We start from the raw sequence: 27,172 nt of genomic DNA on the forward strand, positions 1-27,172 counted from the left end.
CCTTTGTGTACCCCTTTGGCATCCTGAAACTTCAGTAATTTACGGATTTCTGTACCATATTTCTCCATTAACTATACTCTTGTATGAGCCTTTCTAATTGCGTCCTATTAATTGCTTTTCTTTAGAAGAAAAAAAATCTTTAGGAGGAAAAATTCTTTGCTTCCTTCTCCTTTTATCTTTATTACTAAATTTACCCCCAATTAGCATTATAAATAGAGTATTAGTAGAACTTTTGAAACTTCCTTTATACTTTTCTCTCTCTACATTCTTCTCTTCTCCCACCAGGAGTAACACTCTATTACACATAGATTTATATTGTGAAATAATATATTTGCCTACTGACCTTAATATAATTGAAATCATACTGCATGTATTATTTTCAACTTTGGTTTTGAGATTCATCCGTGTTAATACATTTTAATTGTATGTTATTTATTTCCACTATTGAATTTATTGTTTTAATATATCACAGATTAATTATATATTCCACTGTTAGTATTACTGGTTTTTTTCCAGTTTTTGCTATTACAGGCAGCACTGCCATAAATAATTTTGTACTTTTTTTCTATGTTGTACATACACAAACTTTTCTCTAGGGCAGTGGTTCCCAACCTTCCTAATGCCGCGACCCTTTAATATAGTTCCTCATGTTGTGGTGACCCCCAACCATAAAATTATTTTCGTTGCTATTTCATAACTGTAATTTATACTGTTATGAATCGTAATGTAAATATCTGCTATGCAGGATGTATTTTCATTGTTTCAAATTGAACATAATTAAAGCATAGTGATTAATCACAAAAACAATATGTAATTATATATTCAATATGTGTTTTCCGATGGTCTTAGGCGACCCCTGTGAAAGGGTCGTTTGACCCCCCAAAGGGGTCGCAACCCACAGGTTGAGAACCGCTGCTCTAGGGTAACCATAAGTTGAAATGCTGTCTCAGCTTCACTAAGTAATGATATTCCCACTCTCTTCCACCAACTCCCCCACTTCAACACACCCCCTTCTTCCCCATTTGCGTTTCCTTAGCAGTATATAAAAATTTTTGTGCTCCATATCCCTGCCAATCCCTGACATGGTCAGATTTTTTATTTTTTATTTTTCTATCTGAGGAGGCAGTAAATAGGATCACATTGTAGTCTTAGTGTTCATTTTGCTTATTGTAAAATTTGTATGCTTATTTGCCGTTGTGTCTGCTTTACTGTAAAACATGATTTTTGCCCATATTCTATTAAATTGTTTTTTAAAAATTCATTTGTATATGTTGAATACTAAATTTTCGCCAATTATGTATATTGCAGACAATTTTACAGATTGTGACTTTATTGCAGATAGTTTCTGGATTGTGTGATTTTTCATTCTTTATAATTTCATTTGGGTTTTTAATTGTTTTTTTAGAGTTCTAAGAAACATCTTTATTACAAGCACTTGATTTTTTACACACTTCCACAAGGTTTTGTCAAATTGTTTTTATTTACAGAATTTCTCTGTTTTCCTCCCAAACCTAATATTGTAAAGCTTTGGCATATAATATAGATAAAATAGGGGCTGATCTGATGGGGGTGGTAGATCTGGAGTACTATAGGGATTTCTTTGAGGTATTTAGGACTTTGGGATTTTCAGGAATCCACGCTGAAAACCATTTCTTTAAGTTAAAATAGAATATTAAAACAAAAATGTAATAAGATAGTAAATTATCTTTATTACACGTAAAATTATCCCCATCTCCCCCAAACACACACTTAGCTGATTGTTCAAATCCTTGCACTTTAAAAAAAAATTATTGATTTGAGGGAGAGAGAGAGAGAGAAAGAGGGAGGGAGAGAGAGAGAAAGAGAGAGAGAGAGAGAAAGAGGGAGGGAGAAACATCAATTTGTTGTTCCACTGTTTTGTTTTTGTTTATTGATTTCAGAGAGAGAGAGACTTGATGCCCTACCCACTTATATTTTCGCTGGTTGATTGTATGTGCCCTGACTGGAGATAGAACCCACAACCTTCGCTTATGGGGAGGATGTTCTAACCAACTGAGCTACTTGGTCAGGGTCTTAACTCCTTGTACTTTCAACCTTAAATTGCATAGTTAGGAACCAAAAATAAGTATGAAAGCCTCTGAACAGGTGATATAGCTTTACACTTTACTGCAAGCCATTGGCTTTATAAAAAGCCTTTAATTTGGAACTTTATGGACTTTAAAATTGTATAGAATTCCAACAGCTTTGGTTATCTTGATTGTTCAGCTGTCTTGTATAAGAACTGCGAATTTGAGGTTCATTGATAAAAGGTTCTTTGAGTATATAGAAGCAGATTTCACTCAGCAAATTTGAATGACTGCTCTGAGCCACATACTTTGTTAGTCTTTTGGGACTATGAAGAGACCTAAAGACGTGAAAACATGTTCTCTTTTGGTAATCATGCAGCTTGAATGGCCGGAGTAGAGAATGAAGGGGAAGATAAGAGGTGAAATTAGACAGTGGGCATTTAATGACAAGTCTTTGTTCAGTATAAGGGACTTGTACTTTGTCCTATAGTGAAGGAGTCAGCAAACTATAGCCTCTTGCCACCGCAATAAAGCGAGTTGTAATCTTTTTGCTGGTGGAAGTTCTTGCCTTCAATTTGTTTAAAAAAAAAAAAGCAAAATCTGTGTAGAGCAATAAAGTGGTGAGCGCAATAAAAATGAGTTATACCTGTGTTGGGTTTAACCAGTTAACTGTCATGCATCCAAAACAGAAACCATCCCAGCTTGTGTCTATAGATGCTTATGGCATACAAAGGGTTAAACAAGGTTTAGCAAGTTTTTTTCCTAATAGGCTTAACCCAAACTTTCATTGCAGGAAGGCTTATTGTGAATGCCTAAGAGGAGAATATAGAGGGCAGCATTTGGTGATGGTTTTGAAGAATATGCCACTGCACTATAAGAATGAGCATTTAGGTAGCATTTTCCTGCTTTTCTGATGAGTCTGGGTCAACTGGCATCATGCATTATTATGGCAGATATCTTAGGACACTTGTTATGGAGCAGACATATCAAGATGAATTGTAATGATTATATCAATGCAAATTTAATGTTTGTAAAAATCTTGTTTGTATTTATTTGATGTTGGGAGTTTGGGCATTTGTAAATATAAGTAAGATTGATTGACTGACACAAGGAAGGGCAGGAAGAAGAGGCCATTTGGAATAAAAGTCTGTAGGTATATGGGGTTTGAACAAATGAGTTTAATTGAAAGACCAGGTTTTTTTGCTTATCCCATCTCCATAGCACAGTCTCCTGCAAGCTTTCAGACTGTACCTTTGGGACCACAGATTAAACAGGTTGGAGGAATTTAGACATATCTAATTTTAATACCACAAATCTTCTGTTGTTTACTATAGCCTTTTCTAAGCTCATATTACTTTTTAAATTGAACTCAGATGAAAGTATTAGAGAAACTTATTTTTAACAGATGAATTAATTAAAGTACACTAAATGGGAAATCTGCTGGTATTGAACAGAAATTAACCTCAGGTCAGATTTTTAATCTAGTTTTGTTTTATAACTATGTCTCTTAATTAACTGTATAATTATATAATAATGCCAAGGTATCTACATTTATCAAACTCCTTTTATTTTTTGGTCACAGACATAATATATCCTGAAAACAAGGAATATAATTATGAAATTAGGGTAATTAAGAAAATAGCTAATTTTCTTTTGATTTATATTAACATTAATTTATTTTATCTTTGAACAGATGATGAATAAAGTATTTGGAGGTACTGTGCACAAAAAAAATGTTAGAGAAGATGGAGTCTTCAGTATTACCATGGATAACACATGCTCATTATTCAGGTATGACAGATATTTTTAGATGAATGAGAATAGGAGTAGATTAATTTAAAGTTGTGATTGTTATGCTTCAAAATTGGAGACTGTAATTCAGTATTGGCCAAAGGTGTAATTGTCATAGTATCTGTCTTCCAGTTGAGTGACAGCAGAGGAGGTGGTGATGTTCACTAGGAATAAGGAAAGCACTTATGTAATTTAAAAGCACCTTTGCAGTCTTGGACATCTATTTGGGATTGCATATTGTGATTCCAACATTTGTAGTTTTCCCTTTTCGCTCTTTGATGTAGAGTGTGATTCTAACAGGTATGCCAGATGTGGCAGATGGATACCGTTGTAAATTGTCCTGCGTCTACCAAATGCATTTATATACCTTTCCCCACCACATTCTTATTGTTACTTAGCAAGCCACCCATTTGTTGGACTCATTTCTTAATATGTGCTTTGTCTCCCTCCTAACTTTATCTGCATTGAGCATACCTGTACTTGATATGCTGTCTTTTTAATACAGTGAATTTATTAACTGATTTTTTTGCTACATGATAATATATTTGGTGTATAACTTTAAAATTGGTGAATGAGCTGTTCACTAGCTTCCTAGAATTGTTTATCTCTGCTTTACTAAAAAAAAGCACATAAACTGCTGAGTTTTCATTCAGTTTTCTGAAAGACCAGAAAATTTAAGTGTTAGTCACTTGCTTTCTTTTTTGTTTTGTTTTTTCCACGTTTGGGGTAAAGCCAATTTTTGACCTAGATTTAATATTCTTTTATTGGCTTTTTAAAATAATGGGTAGAAAAAATTTAAATTCCAGCAGTGTTGCACTGTTATGTGCTTATTTTTATTTTCCTGATTAAACTAGAATTTCTAAAGTAAAAGAACAAACTCCCAGTTACAAGATGAATGAATTCTGGAGATCTAATGTACAGCAATGGTGACTATAGTTATAACACTGTATTGTATAAGTGAAAGTTGCTAAGGAGTAGATCTTAAATGTTCTCACCACACACACACAAAAATGGTAACTGTGAAGTGATGGATGTGTTAACTAACCTTACTGTGGTTATTTCACTGTATATATAATTATGTTGTGCACCTTAAACTTGCACGATGTTTAGGTTAATTATATCTCAATAAAGCTGGGGAAAAAAACAAAGTAAAAGAACCCATTAATCATGTCTTTAATTAACATTTATGTGTTATATTTTACTTTTTGTGTGTTTAGGGGCCTTCAGAAGGAAGAAATTGTTTTGCTTACTCATGGAGATAGTGTAGACAAAGTAGCTGATGGATTCAAGGTTGTGGCACGTTCTGGGAACATCGTGGCAGGTGAAAATTATAAAATTTTGCAGATGTAAAAAAATTTATCTGAGGAATCTAAAATATGTTTCTTATGAGATACTGTTTTTGATTTTTTTCTTATTTTTAAAAGATAAATGTCATAGGATTAATCATTAATTTGTGAAGGAAATTTAGTATTGGAAGGTCTATCTAGAAGTCACTGGTTTGCTCTGAAATACTTTGAAATGTTTATCCTAACAAGTTTTTCAGATATAAAACAGCAGCTATACTTTTATAGCTCGGGAAAAATTTGGGAACTGTCCATTTTTCTAGGGTGCTATGTTTATAATTGCCTTTTAAAATGCCTTTCTTAGGTATGCATAGGCATGTATCTTGGATGGCTGCAAAACAGGATTTCTCTGAACCAGGGTTGGCAAACTGACCTCTGGATCAAATCCAGCAAGTAGACCTGTTTTTTATATGGAACTAAGAATTATTTTTACATTATTAAAGGGTTATAATAAAAGAGACTGTACATGTGTATTCCTAAAATTTTTACTATCTAGCTCTCTGTAGAAAGTTTGTCAACCCATACTCTGAAACCATTTTTGTTCTGTTTTTTTTTTTTTTTTTTTTTTTTTTAAGAAGAGGAATTGCTTTTCTGGCTGTTTGTAATCACTTGCTTACTTGATAACTATAATGTAAATAAATTACCAGTAATTCTGGAAAAAAAGAAAAAAGTGGGTTAATTAATAAAGTTCTTTTTTGTTTGAAATGCCATATCCAAATAATAAGTTGGAAAAAAAAGATTTGTCATGGCTAAAATGAATTAAGTAAACTGCCCTCAGTTACTTAACAGGCTAATATATTAGCATAAGAATGATCAAGAATGGTTTTCATAGTGACATGTTTTTATTTCATATAAAAGATCAGCAGTGGTAGGTGGCTTATGTGTTTTTATTCATTCAACAAATATTTGAGTATCTGCTATTTACCATGCACAGTTCTAGGTGCCAAGATACAGTAATGAACAAAATGGACAAAATGTTTGTTTACTTTCTAGTGGAGGGGAGAGACAGATGATACAGACTATGTTGGTTGTCAGTGTTTATGAAGTGCATGGAAAAAGTAGGTAAAGAAAGCAGTGTTGCAGAACATGTGTGATTAGGATTGTTTTATTAGATCTTCAGGGAAGGTATTTCTGTAAGATGATATTGGACATGAAGGAAGGAAGTACAAACCCTTCTGGATATTTGGGGAGAAAGGAAAGAGCAGTACAAAGCTTCTGGGATAGGACCATGTTTGAGGAATAGCAAGGAGACTGGTTGGAGTGGAGTAAACATGGGGGAGAGTGTTAGCAGTTGAGGCAAAGAGGTTATGGGGATCAGAACACAGGACCTTTGAGGCCATTATGAAACCATTTGCTTTACTCATAGTGAGGTGGGGTTAAGGAGATATGTGATCTAATTTCAGGATTATCGTGGCTATAATGAGAAGAAAAGAGACAAAGTCAAATGTGGAAGCAGGGAGACTCAGTAGAAATCTATGGTAGTAATTGGGAAAGGAGAGAATGGTGTAAGGAACAGTGTAGTAGAGATGGAAGCGGTAGGGAGTAATTGGGTTCTCATAGAGATCTTGTACATATTTTGTTAGATTATACCTAACTAATATACCTAAGTATTTCATTTTTGTGAGTGAGTTAATTATTTTGTGTTTTAAATTTTAAATTCTACTTCTTCATTGCTGGTGTATAAGAAAGCAATGAACTTTTGGTATTAACCTGTATCTTACAGTCCTGCCCTAATCATTTATTATTCAGGAGTGTTTTTTGTTGTTGATACTTTCAGGTTTTTTGCATAGATCTGGGGTGAGAACATGGTTTATTTTGGTAATCACGCTAGCTTGAATGGCTGGAGTAGAGAATGAAAGGGAGATGAGAAATAAAATTAATTAGACAGTGGCCATTTAATGACAACTCTTGGTTTAATATAAGGAACTTGGACTTTGTCCTGTAGTCAAGGAATCAGCAAACTACAGCCTCCTGCCAAATCGGGCTCACTGCCTGTTTTTTATAACCTGCAAGCTAAGAATGGTTTTTATGTTTTCAAATGGTTGGAAAAATTTTTTTAAGAGAATTATATTTTATAATGTGAAAATTAAATGAAATTCAGATATCAGTATTCATAGCTAAAGTTTTATTGGAACACAGCAGCATCCATTACTTAAGGTATTGTCTATTGATGCTTTTAGTTGCTTTAGTGACAGTAGGGCCTGCAAAGGCTAAAAATACTTACTCTGGTCCTTTCTAGGAAAAATTTACCAAATCCTGCTGGCCATAAAATTCACAAAATTGTGGGGTCCCCCGATGACTGGGTTCTTTTGGAGTTTTTGTCTCTCAGATTTGTTCTTGCTGAGTCTCTAGCAATTCATCAATTGTGTTCAGGTTTCCCACATCAGCAGTTTGCACCCATGGTTTCTGCTATGTTAAATTGTCATTCTCTGTATTCACTGTCAGTCTCTCTAAGGGCAGTAGTCAGATTTTTACTTCTTGTTAGGACATAGTGGCATCTTCCAGCTTTTTACATTCCAGATTGGAAACGGAAGTTAGACTGGATTCTGACATGTTTTGAAGGGAGAGGATATACCTTTTGGGCTTGCATGTGGAGTGGGGGAATGAGGGTAAGGTCAAGTTTAACTCCCAAATTTTTCGGCCTGAGCAGCCCAAGGATGGCGTTTCTGTTTACCTGATGGGGAAGATTGCATAAGTTTGGGTTTGCATATTTAATTAAAGATGCCTTATTAAAAATAGAAATGAAGGTATGAGTAGACAGTTGTATATATGAGTCTGGGCTGGAGGTACAAATTTGGGAGTGTACCAACAAGGGTTTGGGTAGAATTTAAGGTCATGAGAGTGAGATCACTCAGAATGTACAGAGAAGAGATGTAAGGCTGAGTAGTGGGCAACTTGCCTGTATGGAGAGGGATAAGACGAAGAGGAACTAACAAAAGATTCAGAAGGAGCAGACAATGAAATAATTAAGTGAATAGAGTAAGAGGTGTCTTCGAAGCCAAGTAAAGAAAGTGTGAGGTACTTTGGTATAGTAGAATGAGTATGAATTTGGGAGTCCTCCAGGCCTGTTTTTAACTATGTAACTAGCTGTGAGTTCAGGCAAGTTTCTTGATATCTCAGAGCCATAAATGGGTAATACATGCACATGTGAAATATTTAGTCTAACGTCTGCTGCCTAGTAGTTAATCAGAATTGTCAGAAGCACATTAGCCCAGTTAGTGAAGTTATATTTATTTGTGGTTAATGGTACACTTGAAGTATTTTATCTGGTCTAATATATGAGGTTCTTCTCAGAGAGAAAATTGGTACCTGCACTTTCTAGATGAAAGCCATGTGGGTCCAAGAACCAAAATTGAGTTATTGCATTTATTAGTCAAGACAATTGAAGTAATCTAGGTGGAGAAGTGAGGTTACTGTGAAATAATCTCTATAGGACTTATTTTATTATCACATAGTTCACTTATTGCTGCATAAGGAAAAACTTTTATAAAGAAAGATCATGATGATAGAATTTTTATTATTTTTTCCTGTTGCTAAAAATCCAGCTAACTCATACCAATTTTCACATTTATTGGGGAAGAAATTATTAAGAATTATTGTGAGCCGAAACCGGTTTGGCTCAGTGGATAGAGCGTCGGCCTGCGGACTGAAAGGTCCCAGGTTCGATTCCGGTCAAGGGCATGTACCTGGGTTGCGGGCACATCCCCAGTGGGAGATGTGTAGGAGGCAGCTGATCGATGTTTCTCTCTCATCGATGTTTCTAACTCTCTATCTCTCTCCCTTCCTCTCTGTAAAAAATCAATAAAATATATTAAAAAAAAAAAGAATTATTGTGAATACTAGTTGAGTCTTTTCAGTATGAAAAAAATTTAATTTGTGATTATTTTTTCTGTAAAGGTATAGCAAATGAATCTAAAAAATTATATGGAGTACAGTTCCACCCTGAAGTTGGCCTTACAGAAAATGGGAAAGCAGTATTGAAGAACTTCCTCTTTGATATAGCTGGGTGCAGTGGGACCTTCACTGTGCAGAACAGAGAACTGGAGTGCATTCGAGAGATCAAAGAGAAAGTAGGCACATCAAAAGTTTTGGTAAGCAATTTACATCCGAAAGTCTACGAATTTATGTAATAATATTGGAGCTCAGAGCTGGCTTCCTCAACATTATAGCCCTTCAGTGCTGACTGGGTTCATATGCTTTGAGAGTTGCACTGTTTCAGAGTGCTTTTTCAGTTACCATACATTCCTTTGGTAACAGTGTCTTAGGTAACAATTTAAGCTGATAGTTTTTATTTCCTTTTTGCTTATTTTAATCAATTTGATCTTTTACATTTCACCCTATAGGTTTTACTCAGTGGTGGAGTAGACTCAACAGTTTGTACAGCTTTGCTGAATCGTGCTTTGAACCAAGATCAAATCATTGCTGTGCACATTGATAATGGCTTTATGAGAAAACGAGAAAGCCAGTCTGTAGAAGAGGCCCTCAAAAAACTTGGAATTCAGGTCAAAGGTATTGATGACTCCCAGAAAAGTTAATTTGCATGTCAGAACTTGCTTAATCAAATCTAGCCTGTGGTTTAAGTAAGCACATTGTCTTAACCTTAAAGTTCGGTTTTCCCAGTAATCTCAGGGTTGAAAATATTTATTTTTATTTTTATAATTATTTCTAGTTCAGGAGGGATTCCAGTATAAATTTTAAAACATTTGCTTACTCCTAATGTTATATATAGATCAAAACCTACCATTTTCCAGCTATCATTTTCTTTTACTCATTCTGTTTCTTTTTTTAAGTTATCTTTTCCCATCCATAATATTATTTATGCATGAGAATACCTAAGCCTTCCTATAAAGGTATGTCTGTATAGATTATTTTACAAACAGTAAGGCTTATATGAAGAAGAAGACTGAAAAGTATGCAGTCACTTTTTTTAAAGGCCACTAATCAACTTCTTAGGCCATAACTGCATTTACATTTGTGGAAATCTTTTCTTTAAAAACAAAAACCAAAACCAACAAGATGCAATCACTAGTTATAGTGAAGTCATGCCAGTAGTTAAATGATGCAAACCGTATACATTACTGAGTTATTTGAAATCATTGCCCAAAAATTGAATATAAAATGAAGACTTGTAATTAAACATGTTGTGAAGATGAGTCTATTTCTCCTTTCAAAGCTTCACTAAAATGACAGTATGGGTATAAAACAAGTGTAATGCCACAAGGACAAAGAACAGAGAAGGGAATATGGGGCTAATGGTTTCAACAAAATGTTGGAAGATGGAAAGCAGATGGATAAAGCAGATTATTTCTAAGCTAATAAAGTTTAAACTTCACGACCCTTTACAAGTCAAACCTTTTCCAAAATCCTGGGAGGGTCCCTAGTATTATCTTCAGATGGTCATATATTTTTATGAAATTTACAAAGTAAGAAATTTTAATAACTTATAGTTAATTAAGTTAACACTCTTTTCTCTAGCTTGCCCTTTGTTGGTGGTGGTTGAGTAGCTGTGGGCATTTTGGGATTAGGCTAAGAAAAAGTTGAATAAGGTATATTGCTAGTGGTGGGTCTTGCTTTCAATTTGTAAAAAACAAAGCAACATCTGAGAGAAGCAATAAAGTGAAGCACAAAGCGAGATATGCCTGTACATATGTTTTTTATAGTTCACGTTTGCCTTGTGATCTTTTTAAATACTTAATTTGTCAATTCTATTTCTTTTTTTTTTTTATGTATTAACCCTCCTGGTTTTTTTTTTTTTTTTTCTCGTTTGTTATTTTTTATTGATTTCAGAGAGGAAGGGGGAGAGAGAGAGAGGGAGAAACATCAGTGATGAGAATCATTGATCGGCTGCCTCCTGCACGCCCCCTACTGGGGATCAAGCCTGCAACCTGGGCATGTGCCCTTGACTGGAATCGAACCTGGGACAACCCTTCAGTCCACAGGCCAACGCTGTATCCACTGAGCCAAACCAGCTAGGGCAGTGGTCGGCAAACTGCGGCTTGTGAGCCACATGCCAGTCTTTGGCCCCTTGAGTGTGGCTCTTCCACAAAATATCTACTTCTGCACATAGGCCACGAAGTTTCAATCGCACTGTATGTGCGCGCCCGCACGTGGTGTTTTGTGGAAGAGCCACACTCAAGGGGCCAAAGAGCCGCATGTGGCTCACAAGCCGCAGTTTGTCCACCACTGAGCCAGGACTCAATTCTAGTTCTTGAAAGGGGCTTCTAAATTATAAAAATTTTTAGCCCCACAAAAACTGCATTGTTCCTGGTAACTGACATAGTAGAATGGAGGACTCCAAAACCTTGGTGTGAGGATGAGGGGAGAAAGCCAACAAAAAGCAAGACTTCTGGGGAGGCTCAGTAATTAGAAGCATTGGCTTCCTTGTGGGTCCTGGTTCTCTGGGTGAGCCTAAAATGGATTGGTTGGAAATCTGGGAAGCAGATTTTTTTCCTTAACATGGGAACAAATTGCTGTTGTCCCTCCCCATGAGAAGACTGGGTTCATTCTCTATAGAGAGGCTAATGAGGAGAGGCTTTGGACTTTGGCAAATTAATAATGCCAGGCATAGTTAAGAGTGAAAGTAAGATTTTACATTAAAAACAGTAGAATTAAATAGAAATGTATATACTGAATAGTGACTCTCTCACCCCACCACTACTGCCGATAGGCAGGAGATTGGAGGTGTCTTCTCTGGAGTAAAGAACTTAAGAGAAAGATCCACAAATTCACTGTTGGTCCCCCAATAAAAAAGCAAGCTGCCTTGTCATCTTACAGAGAAGCACACCAGCTGTTCTTATTACCAAACTAAAGGCCTGGTGCATGGATTCATGCACTGGTTGGGTCCCTCAGCCTGGCCTGTGCCCTCTCGCAATCTGGGACCCCTCGGGGGATGTAGTAGTGCACAAAGCGGCAGGTGGCTGGAGAGGAGCCTGAGCCTGGGCCAGGCACTGTGCTGCTCCTGCTTCCACTTAACCAGGCCCCACTGCGCCTGCCTCCGTTGCAGCTTGGCAGTGCTGCTGTGGAGGCGGGAGAGGCTCGTGCCACTGTAGCTAGGCTTGCCAGCCGTGAGCCCGGCGCCCGGTACTCTGCAGTCAGCTGAGCGGCACTCCCGCTATGGGAGCACACTGACCATCAGGGAGTAGCTCCTGCATTGAGCGTCTGCCCCCTGGTGGTTGTGAGCGTCATTGACCGGTCGACCTGTCCTTTGGTCACTTAGGCTTTTATATATATAGACTAGAGGCCCGGTGTATACATGCACTAGTGAGGTCCCTTGGCGTGGCCTGTGAGGATTGGGCTGAAACCAGCATGCCGGGGTCTAACCCCAGCGGGTCCAGGGGTCCCCAAAGGTGTGGATGGAGTCGGCGAAGAAGGAATGACACGGAGGCAGCATTCAGTTGATTAGCAGCCTAGCCAGGATCTCCAGCCAGGATCTCCAGCCAAGTTCTGGTCTGGATCTCCAGAGAGGTTCTGCGTAGGATCTCCAGCCAGGTTCTGTGTCCATGTTGTCTTGCTAGGTTCTCCAGCCAGGTTCTCCAGGTTCTCCAGCCAGGTTCTGTAGCCAAGTTCCCTCGCTAGGTTCTCCAGCCAGGTTTAGTCACCAGGTTCTAGTCAGGTTCTCTTGCCAATTTCTGTAGTCAGGTTCAGTCCAGGATCTTTTGCCATGTTCTCTCGCTAGGTTCTGTCTCTAGGTTCTGAGGCCAGTTTCTGTCCAGGATCTTCTGCCATGTTCTCTCCAGCAAAGTTCTTCTGTCTCTAGAGAACGTTCTGTGTAGGTTCTGTGCCTAGGTTCTGTCTCTGTCGGTTCTGTCTTCTTACATCTGTATTTATACCAGTTGATTCCAATCCTATCAATCTCTATTTCAAAGGTTAGGGTGTTTCTTATCTCCATTCCAGGGAGTAAAGATTATGTAGCTTAAGCATGATTGTTCGTAGTTAAAGTGATTAATTACCCACCTGGCACTTAGTTAAGAGGTTTTATTCCCTCCCTAACTTCAGGGGAAAATCCCTACCTGGGGAAACAACCTTTCTCAGAGACCTTGGTTAAAACACATAGTGCCAAGAAGGTGAGCAAACATATTAAGAACAGTATGCCATATATGCCAGGTCCCTTGAAACAGCAAGCATGGACCGGCTCCTGGCACCAGCAGTCCAACACCGCCTGCTGCTCCTGCCTGCTGTGGGCTCGCGCCCAGTCAGTCCCGATTGGGAGAGGCTCGCTCCGCCACAGCAGTGCTTGCCAGCTGTGAGCCCTGCGTCTGGCATCCGTCAGTCTGCTGAGTGGCGCTCCTGCTGTGGGAGCACAGTGACCACCAGGGGTCAGCTCCTGCGTTGAGTGTCTGCCCACTGGTGGTTAGTGCGCGTCAAAGCGACGGGTTGAGTCATTCGGTTGCTTAGGCTTTTATATATATAGATAGAGGTCTTAGTCAGTTTTTGAATACCTTGTTCTTAAATATAAAGGGACAGTCAAGGATCACTAAATGTATGTTCATAAACATCAGTTTTTCAAGAGACTAGTCCAGGGGTGGGCAAACTTTTTGACTCAAGGGCCACAATGGGTTCTTAAACTGGACCAAAGGGCCAGAACAAAAGCATGGATGGAGTGTTTGTGTGAACTAATATAAATTCAAAGTAAACATCATTACATAAAAGGGTACGGTCTTTTTTTTTTTTTTTTTTAGTTTTATTCATTTCAAACGGACCGGATTCGGCCCGCGGGCCGTAGTTTGCCCACGGCTGGACTAGTCTATGTAGTTCTGAGAACTTACGATCACTGTACATGAACCATTGCTTTTAATTTCCTTGGAGCCATGATTTTCTGCTGTTAAATTTGCCTATTGTTCTGGTGGCGCACTGAGTAGGGGAAAAACAACCATCATAATTTATGCTATTATGAGCCTAGATCCGTGGTCGGCAAACTGTGGCTCACGAGCCACATGCAGCTTTTTGGCCCCTTGAGTGTGGCTCTTCCACAAAACACCACGTGCGGGTGCGCATGTACAGTGCTATTGAAACTTCGTGGCCCATGTGCAGAAGTCTGTATTTTGTGGAAGAGCCGGTATTTTGTGGAAGAGCCACACTCAAGGGTCCAAAGAGCCGCATGTGGCTCGCGAGCCGCGGTTTGCTGAGCCGTGGTTTGCCGACCACTGGCCTAGATCATTAAATGTCACAGGATTCACAAAACAAAATTAATGAGTGCATCTGTAGACTCTATTAATCATAGTTTATTGATTGTTCTGGAATGTGTAGGCAAAGTAATGGGAGATAAAAGGACCCATTTTGCTTTTATTTCTGTAGTTTGATTTGTTAGTATGATATTTAAAAATCTTTTTAAAAAAGATTAAAACATGTTTCTGCTCCCTCGCCCAGTGATAAATGCTGCTCATTCTTTCTACAATGGAACAACAACTCTACCGATATCAGATGAAGATAGAACTCCACGAAAAAGAATCAGCAAAACGTTAAATATGACAACAAGTCCTGAGGAGAAAAGAAAAATCATTGGGGATACTTTTGTTAAGGTACCTTTTTTTTTTTAATATTTTATTGATTTTTTACAGAGAGGAAGGGAGAGGGATAGAGAGTTAGAAACATCAATGAGAGAGAAACATCGACCAGCTGCCTCCTGCACACCCTCCACTGGGGATGTGCCCGCCACCAAGGTACATGCCCTTGACCGGAATCGAACCTGGGACCCTTCAGTCCGTAGGCCGACACTCTATCCACTGAGCCAGACCGGCTAGGGCAAGTTACCTTTTTAATATCCTCAATGTGTAGTGTTTTCAATGTGAATTTTAGTATTTGTTTTTTCTTGCCATTATATCATGTAACCAAATTTGCTAATTTTTATTTTATTTTTGGATAGGAGTGTTACTGTATATTACTACTAAATAGACCAAGAGTATAAATTGTTTTATATTTTAAAAACATGTATACTTATGTTTTGCTATTGATTTGATTTAACTATTTTAAGAATAGGTATTTTCAATTGATATTAGACTTTCAGTATTTCAGTGCCTGGTTTTTAGCTTTTGAATAGGGGGAATGTTTGCATACCTTTTTGAATCATGTTAAAGCATGTTCTTTAAAGAACATATGCTGTTAAAGGAGTTTATTTTAGGAGTTGGTAGATTTCATCCTGTCAGTATTGCCCAAGGACTTTGAGAAATTTAGCTGAAAGTATAAAATTTTGCTGTCTTTTTAAAAGAGTCATCTTTTAAAAGGCTTTTTTACTCTTGTTGGTTATAGATTGCCAATGAAGTAATTGGAGAAATGAACCTGAAACCTGAGGAGGTTTTCCTTGCCCAAGGTACTTTACGGCCTGATCTAATTGAAAGTGCATCCCTTGTTGCAAGTGGCAAAGCTGAACTCATCAAGACCCATCACAATGACACAGAGCTTATCAGAAAGTTGAGAGAAGAGGTAGGTAAAAACTTATGTAAACTTTCCCATAAAGCCTCTTTCCTCCCCCCTTAACCATTTTTAAGTGTACAGTTTAGTAGTGTTAGGTGTATTTGCATTGTTGTGAAACAGATTTCTATAATTTTTCATGTTGCAAAACTGAAATGCTCTATACCTATTGAACAACAGCTACTGTTTTCTCCTTCTCCCTAACCCAGTGATGGCGAACCTTTTGAGCTCGGCGTGTCAGCATTTTGAAAAACCCTAACTTAACTCTGGTGCCATGTCACATATAGAAATTTTTTTGGTATTTGCAACTATAGTATAGAAAAGATTTATATTTTTTATATTTATATATTTAAATGCCATTTAACCAAGAAAAATCAACCAAAAAAATGAGTTCGCGTGTCACCTCTGACACGCGTGTCATAGGTTCGCCATCACTGCCCTAACCCCTGATAACCACCATTCTACTTTGTTTCAGTGAATTTCACTACTTCAGATAGCTTATATAAGTAAAATCATTTTGTGACTAGCTTATTTCACTTACCATAGGTCCTCAAGGTTAATCCATGTTAAGATGTCCTTTTTAAGGCTGAATAATATTCTGTTGTATGTCTATACACATTTTGTTTATCCATCGATCTGTCAGTGGACATTTTAGTTACTTCCACTTTTGGCTATTGTAAATTATACTATGAATCTGGGTTTGCACATATCTCTTGTAGACCCTGCTTTCAATTCTTTTAGATATATATCAAGAAGTGGGATTGCTAGATCATGTAGTGTTTTTTTTTAAATGTTTCATTAATATTTTTTGAGAAAAAAAAAAGAGGGAAGGAGAGAGGGAGAGAGAGAGAGAGAGAGAGAGAGAGAGAGAGAGAGAGAGAGAGAGAGAGAAAGAAAGAAAGAAACGTTGATCGGCTGCTCTCCTGCATGCTCCCAAGTGGGGATCGAGCTTGCAACCTAGGCATGTGTCCTGACTGGGAATCAAACTGGTAAACTCTTGGTGCATGGGACATTGGTCAACCAACTGAGGCACTCTGTCTGGGCAAGATCATGTAGTTCGATTTTTAATATTTTGAGGTTTTCTTCATGTTTTCATAGTGGTTGCACCATCTTACATTCCCATTAACAATGCCAAGAGTTCTAATTTCTCTACACCTTGCCAACACTTGTTATTTTCTGTTGTTTTGATAGTAGCTATCATAAGGCTGTGAATTATGTCTCTTTATTTTGTGCATCTTAGTGTATAGTGGTAACGCATTGTAGTTTTGTTTTGTATTTCCCTAATAGCTAATGATTCTAAATACCTTTTCATGTGCTTATTGGCTATTTGTATATCTTCTTTGGAGAAATATCAATTCAGATATTTTACCCCTTTTTAAATTGGTTTGTTTATCTTTTCATTGAATTGTAAGTGTTCTTTATATATTCTAGTTACAAGTCTTTTGTAAGATACATGATTTGCCTTCTGTGTTGTCTTTTCACTTTCTTGATGGCATCATTTGGAGAATTTTATTTTGAAACACTAGTATATATTTAATTTGCCTTGTATTCTAACAAAAACTATATCAGAGATAGGGGAAGGTTTGCTTTGATTAATTCATATTTAAAAGGTTTATATTTAAAATGTGTTTCAAAGAGAAATAAGATCACTGAAATGTTTATCTAATGCCTATAAGCATACAGGAGGAAACAACATTTTAAAAACTGATTTTTAAATCTGAGGTAAAAGACAATAGGGAAAGCCAATAATTTATTACCCTTTGTTTCCATGAGATTTTGGTTACTAATTTGTACTAATTGTTTTTTCCCCCTTATATAGGGAAAAGTAATAGAACCTCTGAAAGATTTTCATAAAGATGAAGTGAGAGTTTTAGGCAGAGAACTCGGACTTCCAGAAGAGTTAGTTTCAAGGCATCCATTTCCAGGTAAAATTAAAATTGAATTGTTTGATTTGTTCTTAGACCTTCGTGTTGAAGAAAATCAATTCAGACAATTTTGAAAGAATTTGTTATCACAAGGAAAATGTAACTTGAGAGAAAGAAAAAGGTGTGTAGGGAATAAACATTTTTTTAGTATCTAGTGCAGGGGTCCTCAAACTTTTTAAACAGGGGGCCAGTTCACTGGCTCTCAGACCGTTGGAGGGCTGGACTATAGTTTAAAAAAAAAACTATGAACAAATTCCTATGCACACTGCACATATCTTATTTTGAGGTAAAAAAAACAAAACGGGAACAAATACAATATTTGTATTTGCATGTGGCCCGCGGGCCGTAGTTTGAGGACCCCTTGTCTAGTGTATATACTTCATTTTATTAAGTAGTTATTTTCCATTGTATTTATATTTACATATACCATACCAAAATTATATGACAAATCATTTTGCCATCAGATGAGAAAACCAAGGCATCAAAATACTTTAATAACATTGCCATACAATTTTCAGTGTCAGAGCTGGGATTTTGTATATTCTTTCTATGATACCATGATGGAAGACAGGGTTAAAACTTGGTTCTCTGAAATCCTTTTGCCATGGCTCATTTATCTGAATGGCTGAACCATTTCTTTGCACAGGCCATAAGAACTAATTTATGAGCAAATAAAAAATAGTCAGATGAAATAGTTATTTTGTCATGGAAAAACAGAGGTGATATTTGTTTAAAGTTGGGATTGAGAATCTTGTTCTTTAAATGAGATCTTGAATTTGAGCAAGCTTTGCACTTCAGTTTCTAGCTCTCAGTATTTGGTGATAAGTTGAGAAAATGGTTTAATGAAATTTAAAAAAATTAATAGTTCACATTTCTTGAGTGCTGGTATGTGCTAGGCATTTTGCTGCATATTTTATAAATACTGTCTTATTTGATCCTCACAATAGAAACTATTTGCAATGGTGATATATCAACTATATAAAAAATAATAAATTTTCCAGTCAGTAAAACTGGAAAAAAAAACCTTGAAGTGGCACGGCACATGGATATTAATTTTTGGAAGGGTTTTATATTTTGGGAGTAGTGACATATTTATATTAAAATTTCAAAATTTTTAAATTATTACTCTTCACTTTAGGTCCTGGTCTGGCAATTAGAGTAATATGTGCTGAAGAACCTTACATTTGTAAGGACTTTCCTGAAACCAATAACATTTTGAAAATAGTAGCTGATTTCTCTGCAAGTGTTAAAAAGGTAATTATGTTGAATTTATACTAGTATATTACTAGAGGCCCGGTGCAAGAAAATCTTGCACTTGGCAGGGGGCGGGGCGGTCCCTCAGCCTGGTCTGTGCCCTCTCATAGTTCGGAGCCCTTGGGGGATGTCTGACTGCCGAGGAGGCAGGAGAGGCTCCCGCCACCACCGCTGCACTCGCCAGCCATGAGCCCAGCTTCTGGCTGAGTGGCGCTCCCCTGTGGAGCGCACTGACCACCAGGGGCAGCTCCTGCGTTGAGTGCCTGCCCCTGGTGATCAGTGAGCGTCATAGCAACCGGTCGTTCCGTCGTTTGGTCGATTTGCATATTAGGGTTTTATATAGATATAGATAGATGTCTCCTTTTTCCCCCATCCACCCCTCCCTGGCCACTCCCACCCCCAAGGACAAGCCCCCACTGCCCCAAGGTCCATGTTCATTGGTTATGCTAATATGCATGCATACAAGTCCTTTGGTTGATCTCTTCCCTCTGAGGTTTGATGGTCCGTTCGGTATTTCTTTGTTTCTGGATCTATTTTTGTTCAGTTTATGTTCTTCATTATATTCCATAAATGAGTGAGATCATGTGATATTTATCTTTCTCCGACTGGCTTATTTCGCTTAGCATAATGCTCTTCAGGTCCACCCATGCTGTTGCAAGTGGTAAGAGTTCCTTCTTTTTTACCGCAGCGTAGTATTCCACTGTGTAGATGTACCACAGTTTTTTCATCCACTCATCTGCTGATGGGCACTTAGGCTGTTTCCAAATCTTAACTATTATAAATTGTGCTGCTATGAACATAGGGTTGCATATATCCTTTCTGGTGTTTCTAGTTTCTTGGTATATATTCCTAGAAGTGGGATTACTGGGTTGAATAGGAGTTCCATTTTTAACTTTTTGAGGAAACTCCACTGTTCTCCACAGTGGCTGTACCAGTCTGCATTCCCACCAGCAGTGCATGAGGCTTCCTTTTTCTCCGCATCCTCGCCAGCACTTGTCATTTGTTGATTTGTTGATGATAGCCATTCTGACAGGTGTGAGATGGTACCTCATTGTTGTTTTGATTTTTGCATCTCTTGGATGATTAGTGACTTTGAGCATATTTTCATGTGTCTTTTGACCTTCCATATGTCCTCTTCCAAAAAGTACTATTTAGGTCCTTTGCCCATTTTTTGATTGGATTGTTTATCTTCCTTTTATTAAGTTGTATGAGTTCCCTGTAAATTTTGGAGATTAAATCCTTATTGGAGATAACATTGGCAAATATGTTCTCCCATGCAGTGGGCTTTCTTGTTGTTTCGTTGGTTTCTTTTGCTGTGCAGAAGCTTTTTATTTTGATGTAGTTCCATTTGTTTATTTTCTGAAAAGGTGTTTTTAAAATATATCTATTATAAGAAAACAAGGGGGATTATTTCAGGTCCAGATTGAGGATGAATGGAAAAGTCTTCCAGTCCATCTGTAGTTTTGGTGCCTAAATTTATAATCTGTGTTTTCTGAAAACCTACAAGCTGAGAAGTAAATTCTTATTTAAAGTGGACCTTGGTTGGTAGTGCTTCCAGGTGTCAGGCAAGAAGCAATGTAAATTAATTTACTGTTTGGAATATCTTCAAGCAGGCCTCAAAGAATTCCCATAGATACAGTTCTAGCAAATATGAGCTTACAATAAAAAAACTACAAAATATTTATAGAAAAAGGGCTCCATGAATGAGAGCTAGTGGAAACTAGCAGAAAACCCTCAAACGCTTCAAATACTGGGATTAGCAGATAGGTAATATAAAGGACATAAAATTAAGAGAAGCAGTAGATAATAAGAATAAGGTATATAAGAATATAAAAAAATGACTGGGCAGGTTTTAAAAAATTGTAGAAATGAAAATAATAGCTGAAATTAAACAGCTTTAGAAAGATGTTAAGAAATTATCCAGAAATCAGAACAATGGATACAAGTTAAGATAGAATGAAAAGGTCATCTTTAACATATTTTCAGAAGGAGGTAATAGACAAAAGTATTTTAATTTCTCCACACTGGTTGAAACTATTTGAAACCATGCCTCAGATTCAGGAGAACGTAACACATTGCTATTGGAATAAATGAAAAGAATTTGATACCGAGTTGGCATACCTAGCAAAACTGCATTCTGCCAAAGACAAAGCAGCTGCAGAGGAAAGGTTGTTTTACTCTACAAAGGAAAGACTAGTATACAGAAAGCAGTAGTAAAAGCAAGAAGACTTCAAAGTTCCAAGAGAAAATAATGGTGAACAATAGTGAACTGATACTGTCTGCTAAAAGTAGGGCAAAATAGAGACATTTTCAGATAAACACAGTTTACTACCAACAGTGCAGTATACACACCCCTTGGCTGTGTATTAGAATCATCTGGGGTGCTTTTTGTTTTTAGTATATTTTTATTAATTTTAGAGAGAAATATGGACCAGCTGCCTCCTGCTGCATACCCCCCTACTGGGGATCCAGCTGGAAATCTGGGAATGTTCCTTGACCTGGAATCAAATCCTGTTGACCTTTTGTTGAATGGAACAACACTCAATCAACTGAGCCACACAGGCCAGGATTGGGGGAGCTTTTGAAGTATACTATGCTTAGACCCCTTCTTTCTAGAATTTCTTATTTAATCCAAGATAGAACCTGATTATACCAAGTAATTTGAGTGTACAGTGAGGCTTGAGAACCACTGTTATTTTATTACTAGAGGCCCGGTGCACAAAAATTTGTGCACTCGGGGGAGGGAGGGTCCCTCAGCCCGGCCTGTGCCCTCTTGCAATCTGGGACCCCTCGGGAGATAACGACCTGCTGGCTTAGGCCCACTCCCGGGTGGCAGAGGGCAGGCCCAATCCCTAGGTGCAGCCCTTAGTCGGGCTCAGAGCAGGGCCGATTGGGGAGTTGGGGCACCGCCCCCTGTCATGCAGAGAGCAGGGCGGATCGGGAGGTTGCGATGCCACCCTCAGTCACGCTCAGGGTAGGGCCGATTGGGGGGTTGGGGCACCGCCCCCTGTCACACTCAAGGCAGGGTCGATGGGGAGGTTGCGGCGCTACCCCGTCACCCACAGAGCAGGGCCAATCGGGGTTGGGGCACTACCCCCTGTCACTCACAGAGCAGGGCCTATCAGCGGGTTGGGGAGCTCCCCCCTGTCATGCACAGAGCAGGGCCAATCAGGGGGTTGGGGCACTGCCCCCTGTCACTCACAGAGCAGGGTCGATCAGGGGGTTGGGGAGCTCCCCCCTGTCATGCACAGAGCAGGGCCGATCAGGGGGTTGAGGAGCTCTCCCCGTCACTCACAGAGTAGGGCCGATAGGGTAGTTGGGGCACCGCCCTGTCACACAGAGCAGGGCGGATCAGGGGGTTTGGGCGCCGCACCCTGTCACACTCAGGGCAGGGCCGATAGGGAGGTTATGGCTCTACCCTGTCACACACAGAGCAGGGCCCATGGGGGGGGGGAGTTGGGGTGCCGCACCCTGTCACACATAGAGCAGGGCCGATCAGGGGGTGGGGCACCACCACTGTCACACACAGAGCCACTGGGCGATCAGGGGGTTGGGGACCTCCCCCCTTTCAGGCACAGAGCAGGACTGATCAGGGGGTTGGGGCGCCTTCCCCTGTCACGAACAGAGCAGGGCGGATAGGGAGGTTGTGGCCCCGCCCCCGTCCCACACAGAGCCATAGGGCGATCAGGGGGTTTGGGTGCTGCCCCCTGTCACGCTGATCCCGGTGCTGGGAGGCATATTACCCTTTTACTATATAGGATAGAGGCCTGGTGCATGGCCAGCAGCTGTTTTGCCCTGAAGGGTGTGCTGGATCAGGGTGGGGGTCCGACTGGGGTGCCTGGCCAGCCTGGGTGAGGGGCTGAGGGCTGTTTTCAGCCTGGTGGGTGACTGAAGCTCCCAACCCCTCCTTTTTTTTTTTTTTTTTTATTCTGGGCCAGCTTTAGCTCTGAGGCTTGGCTCCAGCTTTTAGGCCTCTGCTGCTGAAAGCAGGTATCTGGTTTGTTTGGGTTCTATAATCGAAACACCGTTTCAACTCCAGCTCTGAGATCCCGGCTGGCTGTAAGCAGGTTTCGGGGGTTTTGTTTAGCTTCTATATTTGTAACAATGTTTCAAACTGCAAGCTCAGCAGCCGGCAGCTGCTGGCGGGGAACCTTGGCTTCCTCCGTCACTGAAGAAAGGAAGCCTCATGTTCGCTTCAAGCTGCCTGGCTGCCAGCCACCATCTTGGCTGGCAGTTAATTTGCATATCACCCTGATTAGCCAATGGGAAGGGTAGCGGAGGTACGGCTAATTACCATGTTTCTCTTTTATTAGATAGGATTTTATTTTTTGAGAACCACTGTTTTAAAGGGCTGACTTTAGGAGAAGCAAAAGGATCTCAGGAGAAAGGTCTGATATGCAAGAAAAAAATGGTAAACAAAAGAAAATGGAAAATGGTAAACAAAAAAAAGGTAAAGAAAATGGTAAACAAAGAAAAGAAAATGGTAACATTCAAGCAAACATGGAATATATAATAAAAATAATGATCTATAATTATTAGTGTTTATTTTTAAAATATTACAATAACATGTAGTTAAAATAACATGTAAACCACAAGGGGATTGATTGGAGTTAAAGCATTTAAATATGCTTGCATTGTTTGCCAAGTGGTTAGAGAGATTCTCTTGTTAAATATGCATGATAACATTTAAGGGGAACTCTAAAAGAATAAAAACAGGGTTAGGATTTATACTGCATAGTACACACAAGTCAAAGAGAGATGCCCAATAGGATCTATTGCTATAAAGCAGTAAATGTAGCTATCTAAGATAGTAATAGATTCCAAAAGAGTACCTTATTTCTTGAAACCTTAAGAAATATCTGTGTGTGATTTTTACCCAGCCGCATACACTATTACAAAGAGTCAAAGCCTGTACAACAGAAGAGGACCAGGAGAAACTGATGCAAATTACAAGTCTGCATTCACTGAATGCCTTTCTGCTGCCAATTAAAACTGTAGGTGTGCAGGTGAGTTGTGTGAATCCATTGCCCTGTGACATAACTTTCTGCAGATGTTCTTTTCATTATTGTTAAATAGGAATGATTTAGGGAAATGAAATATGAAAATATGTAAAAAGGTAATGTTTTATATAATATTTACGGAGTGACCAAGATTATAGGAACTCAATATTCAGGCTGAGATCTTGTAGTTTTGGAACATCTGTCATCTCTAACCAAAAGTAAAAATTCAAAGAATGACTTGCTTTAGGGTTTGCTTGCTTGCTTCTGCCTTGAAGGATAGTCACCAAAGGATCATGTTCTCATTTATCCTTCTTGGTATGAAATGTACTATTGCTTTAGAAGTATTTAATTGCAAGAAGGCCCCCTGATGAACATTATACACCACTTAGGTCTCATTCTCAACTTGTGTATTTCTTAAACTAGTGCTCTATTTATGTCTTCTCTCTTTTAGCTTTGATAATGTACAAATGACATTTGTGTATTTATTGTTCTGTCTTTCCAATTGTAAAAGCATGTGAGGATCATATAGTTTTTACTTTTATAATGCTATTGATATTCCTATATAATAAAAACCTAATATGCTAAGTGTCTGGTTGTCTGTTCAACCAAAGTGTAATATGCTAATGACATGTGAAGGCTGCTCAACCTCTCGCTATGACATACACTGACCACCAGGGGTCAGACAGTCAACTGGTTGCCCAGTCGCTATGACATGCACTTACCACTAGGGGGAAGACACTCCGACTGGTACGTTAGCTTGCTGCTGGGGTCCAGCCGATCAGGACTGAGCAGACACGCCCAGGAACTCTCCTGCGGTCCTTCCCCGGCTGGCCAACTTCCCACATCCCTCCCCAGCCCCAATTGTGCACCGGTGAGGTCCCTCAGCCTGGCCTGCACCCTCTTGCAATCTGGGACCCCTTGGGGGATGTTGGAGAGTCGGTTTCAGCCTTACGGTGGAACGACTGGTTTCTATGACGCACACTGACCACCAGGGGGCAGACACTCAATGCAGGAGCTGCCCCCTGGTGGTCAGTGCGCTCCCACAGGGGGAGCACCACTCAGCCAGAAGCCAGGCTCACAGCTGGCGAGTGCAGCGGTGGTGGTGGGAGGCTTTCCCGCCTCTGCGACAGTGCTAAGAATGTCTGACTGACGGCTTAGGCCTGCTTCCCAGGGGGAGCGGCTGAGGGACCCCGCCACTCCCCAAGTTTCCGAATTTTGTGCACTGGGTCTCTAGTTAGATTATATTAAGTTCTCCTTTGTTTATATGCTCTTCAAGTGAAGGTTTCTTTTTTGTTAGAGTTTGTAGTAAAATGAAAACCAGAAAAGGTGTCAATAATTTAGCTTAGTGATATGATTGTCAGATATTGGGATAATGTGTTTATAATGGCCTTGTAGAATAGAATTATGTATGGAAGAAAATGAACTGTTTTAGAGATTATTCACGTAAAACTTAATAAATATACTCTTTTTCCTGAATTTGTTGGATGAGTGACTTTTTTTTTTTTTTTAATATATATTTTATTGATTTTTTACAGAGAGGAAGGGAGAGAGATAGAGAGTTAGAAACATCGATGAAAGAGAAACATCGATCAGCTGCCTCCTGCACATCTCCTACTGGGGATGTGCCCGCAACCCAGGTACATGCCGTTGACCGGAATCGAACCTGGGACCTTTCAGTCCACAGGCCGACGCTCTATCCACTGAGCCAAACCGGTTTCGGCGATGAGTGACTTTTTAAGAAATGATTTTATTTAGGCTCCACTACTCTTCCATCAAAATGAAAGTTCTTTTTTTGGTTAGATATTTAACTTTATTCTGGTCTCTTGGGCCTTTGGAGAGCCTTGGAAGCTGAGTAAAAATCCTAATTCACTGTTAGTGTAGTAATGAAGTTTATTTTCTAAATCCCAAAATAAACCATAATTGTGAAAAAAAAATCAAAATGCAGTACATTTAAAAGTAATTTTTCCTATTGTTGCTTTCCAGTTGTGTTATATGTATTCTTCCAGATGCAGTTATTTTAACAGGACAATAAAGGGAATTACAGATGCACTTTTTTAAACTGAACATAATGAACTTTTCACGCCATTACAGATTATTCTTAACTGCTGACTTGTATTCCATATATGGTTATATCATACTTTAATCATTTTTCTACATATGGGCATTTAAATTGCTTTCAGTATTTTAATGTTACAGGCATTTCAGCAAGTAATGTTTTATTTCTTTAAGCAGTTGCTCATGTGCTTTTGTAAGCTCATTTCCTGTTTCCCGGGTTAAAAGCATGTACATTTATTTTATTACTAGAGGCCCAGTGCATGAAATTAGTGCACTTGCGAGGGGAGTCCCTCAGCCCAGCCTCCCCCCTCTCGCATTCGGGGGCTCTCGCAGTCAAGGACCCCTCGCTTCTTACTGCCTGCCTGCAGAGGAGGCAGGTGAGGCTCCCGCCAGCGCTGCTGCACTCGCCAGCTGTGAGCCTGGCTTTTGGCTAAGCGGTGCTCCCCCTGTGAGAGTGCACTGACCACCAGGGGGCAGCTCCTGCATAGAGCATCTGCCCCCTGGTGGTCAGTGCACGTCATAGCGACTGTTCATTCTTCTGTTCGGTCAGTTTGCATATTAGGGTTTTATTATACAGGGTATGATTTTTATCTTTTTAATATATATATTTACAGACATATTATTGATTTCAGAGAGGAAGGGAGAAGGAGAGAGAGAGATAGAAACATCAATGATGAGAATCATTGATTGGCTGCCTCCTGCATGCCCGCTACTGGGGATCGAGCTGCAATCTGGGCATATGCCTTTGACTAGAATCGAACCTGGGTCCCTTCAGTCCACAGGCTGATGCTTTATCCACTGAGCCAAACCAGCTAGGGCAAAAGCATGTACATCTTAAACTTTAATAGATACTGTCAAATTAGCATTCACATAGCCTAAATTCTCATTTTTTTTTCAGTATACTGGTTATTAGGGTAGTTTAATGACTCTTTAAAAATTGCTCTTTAGTGTAATTTGATTTTTAAAAAAAGAAAATTACTTGGATTAAACAGGACAAAGAAAAGGGGAATTAATATTATTACCAGTTTTATTCACTTGTTTTTTAATAACTTTTTAAGCTTATTTTTATTTTTTATCTCTGACTTAAGAATCCTTTTTCACCTAATCAACATGGGCAGATCTTGTCTTCCAAATTAAGTGTGCTGGCTGCCCACATTTGGGCAGGTACTTAGAATGAGATCCCAATGGGCTTCTGGCATGTGTTGAATAAATTCTTAAAATTACCGTGACACTTTATGTCTGAACTGATTTAGGTAGAATTTAATATGAGATTTAAATTTAGGATTTATTTATATCATTAGAGAAGTATCCATATAGCCTCTATATAATAAAAGGGTAATATGCAAATTGAC

At 39.0% G+C, this 27,172-nt stretch overlaps 1 protein-coding gene across 3 annotated transcripts in view; it reads left to right on the plus strand.

Moving 5' to 3' along the window:
* GMPS (guanine monophosphate synthase) overlaps positions 1-27,172 on the plus strand; it is a 61,559-nt gene that overhangs the window by 23,052 nt on the left and 11,335 nt on the right. Inside the window, exons 4-12 of one of the 3 annotated variants that reach the window (XM_081087062.1) lie at positions 3,739-3,836; positions 5,054-5,157; positions 9,077-9,270; positions 9,523-9,688; positions 14,546-14,697; positions 15,425-15,598; positions 17,406-17,511; positions 18,650-18,765; positions 23,646-23,771. In XM_081087062.1, the coding sequence (XP_080943188.1) occupies positions 3,739-3,836; positions 5,054-5,157; positions 9,077-9,270; positions 9,523-9,688; positions 14,546-14,697; positions 15,425-15,598; positions 17,406-17,511; positions 18,650-18,765; positions 23,646-23,771 (1,236 nt within the window). Of the gene's footprint in view, positions 1-3,738; positions 3,837-5,053; positions 5,183-9,076; positions 9,271-9,522; positions 9,689-14,545; positions 14,698-15,424; positions 15,599-17,405; positions 17,512-18,649; positions 18,766-23,645; positions 23,772-27,172 lie in introns of all 3 variants that reach the window. The other 2 variants (XM_081087064.1, XM_081087063.1) reach the window with 2 other exon arrangements.

The sequence above is a fragment of the Myotis nattereri genome, assembly GCF_964212035.1.
Source record: "Myotis nattereri genome assembly, chromosome: 3".
Lineage (NCBI taxonomy): Eukaryota > Metazoa > Chordata > Mammalia > Chiroptera > Vespertilionidae > Myotis > Myotis nattereri.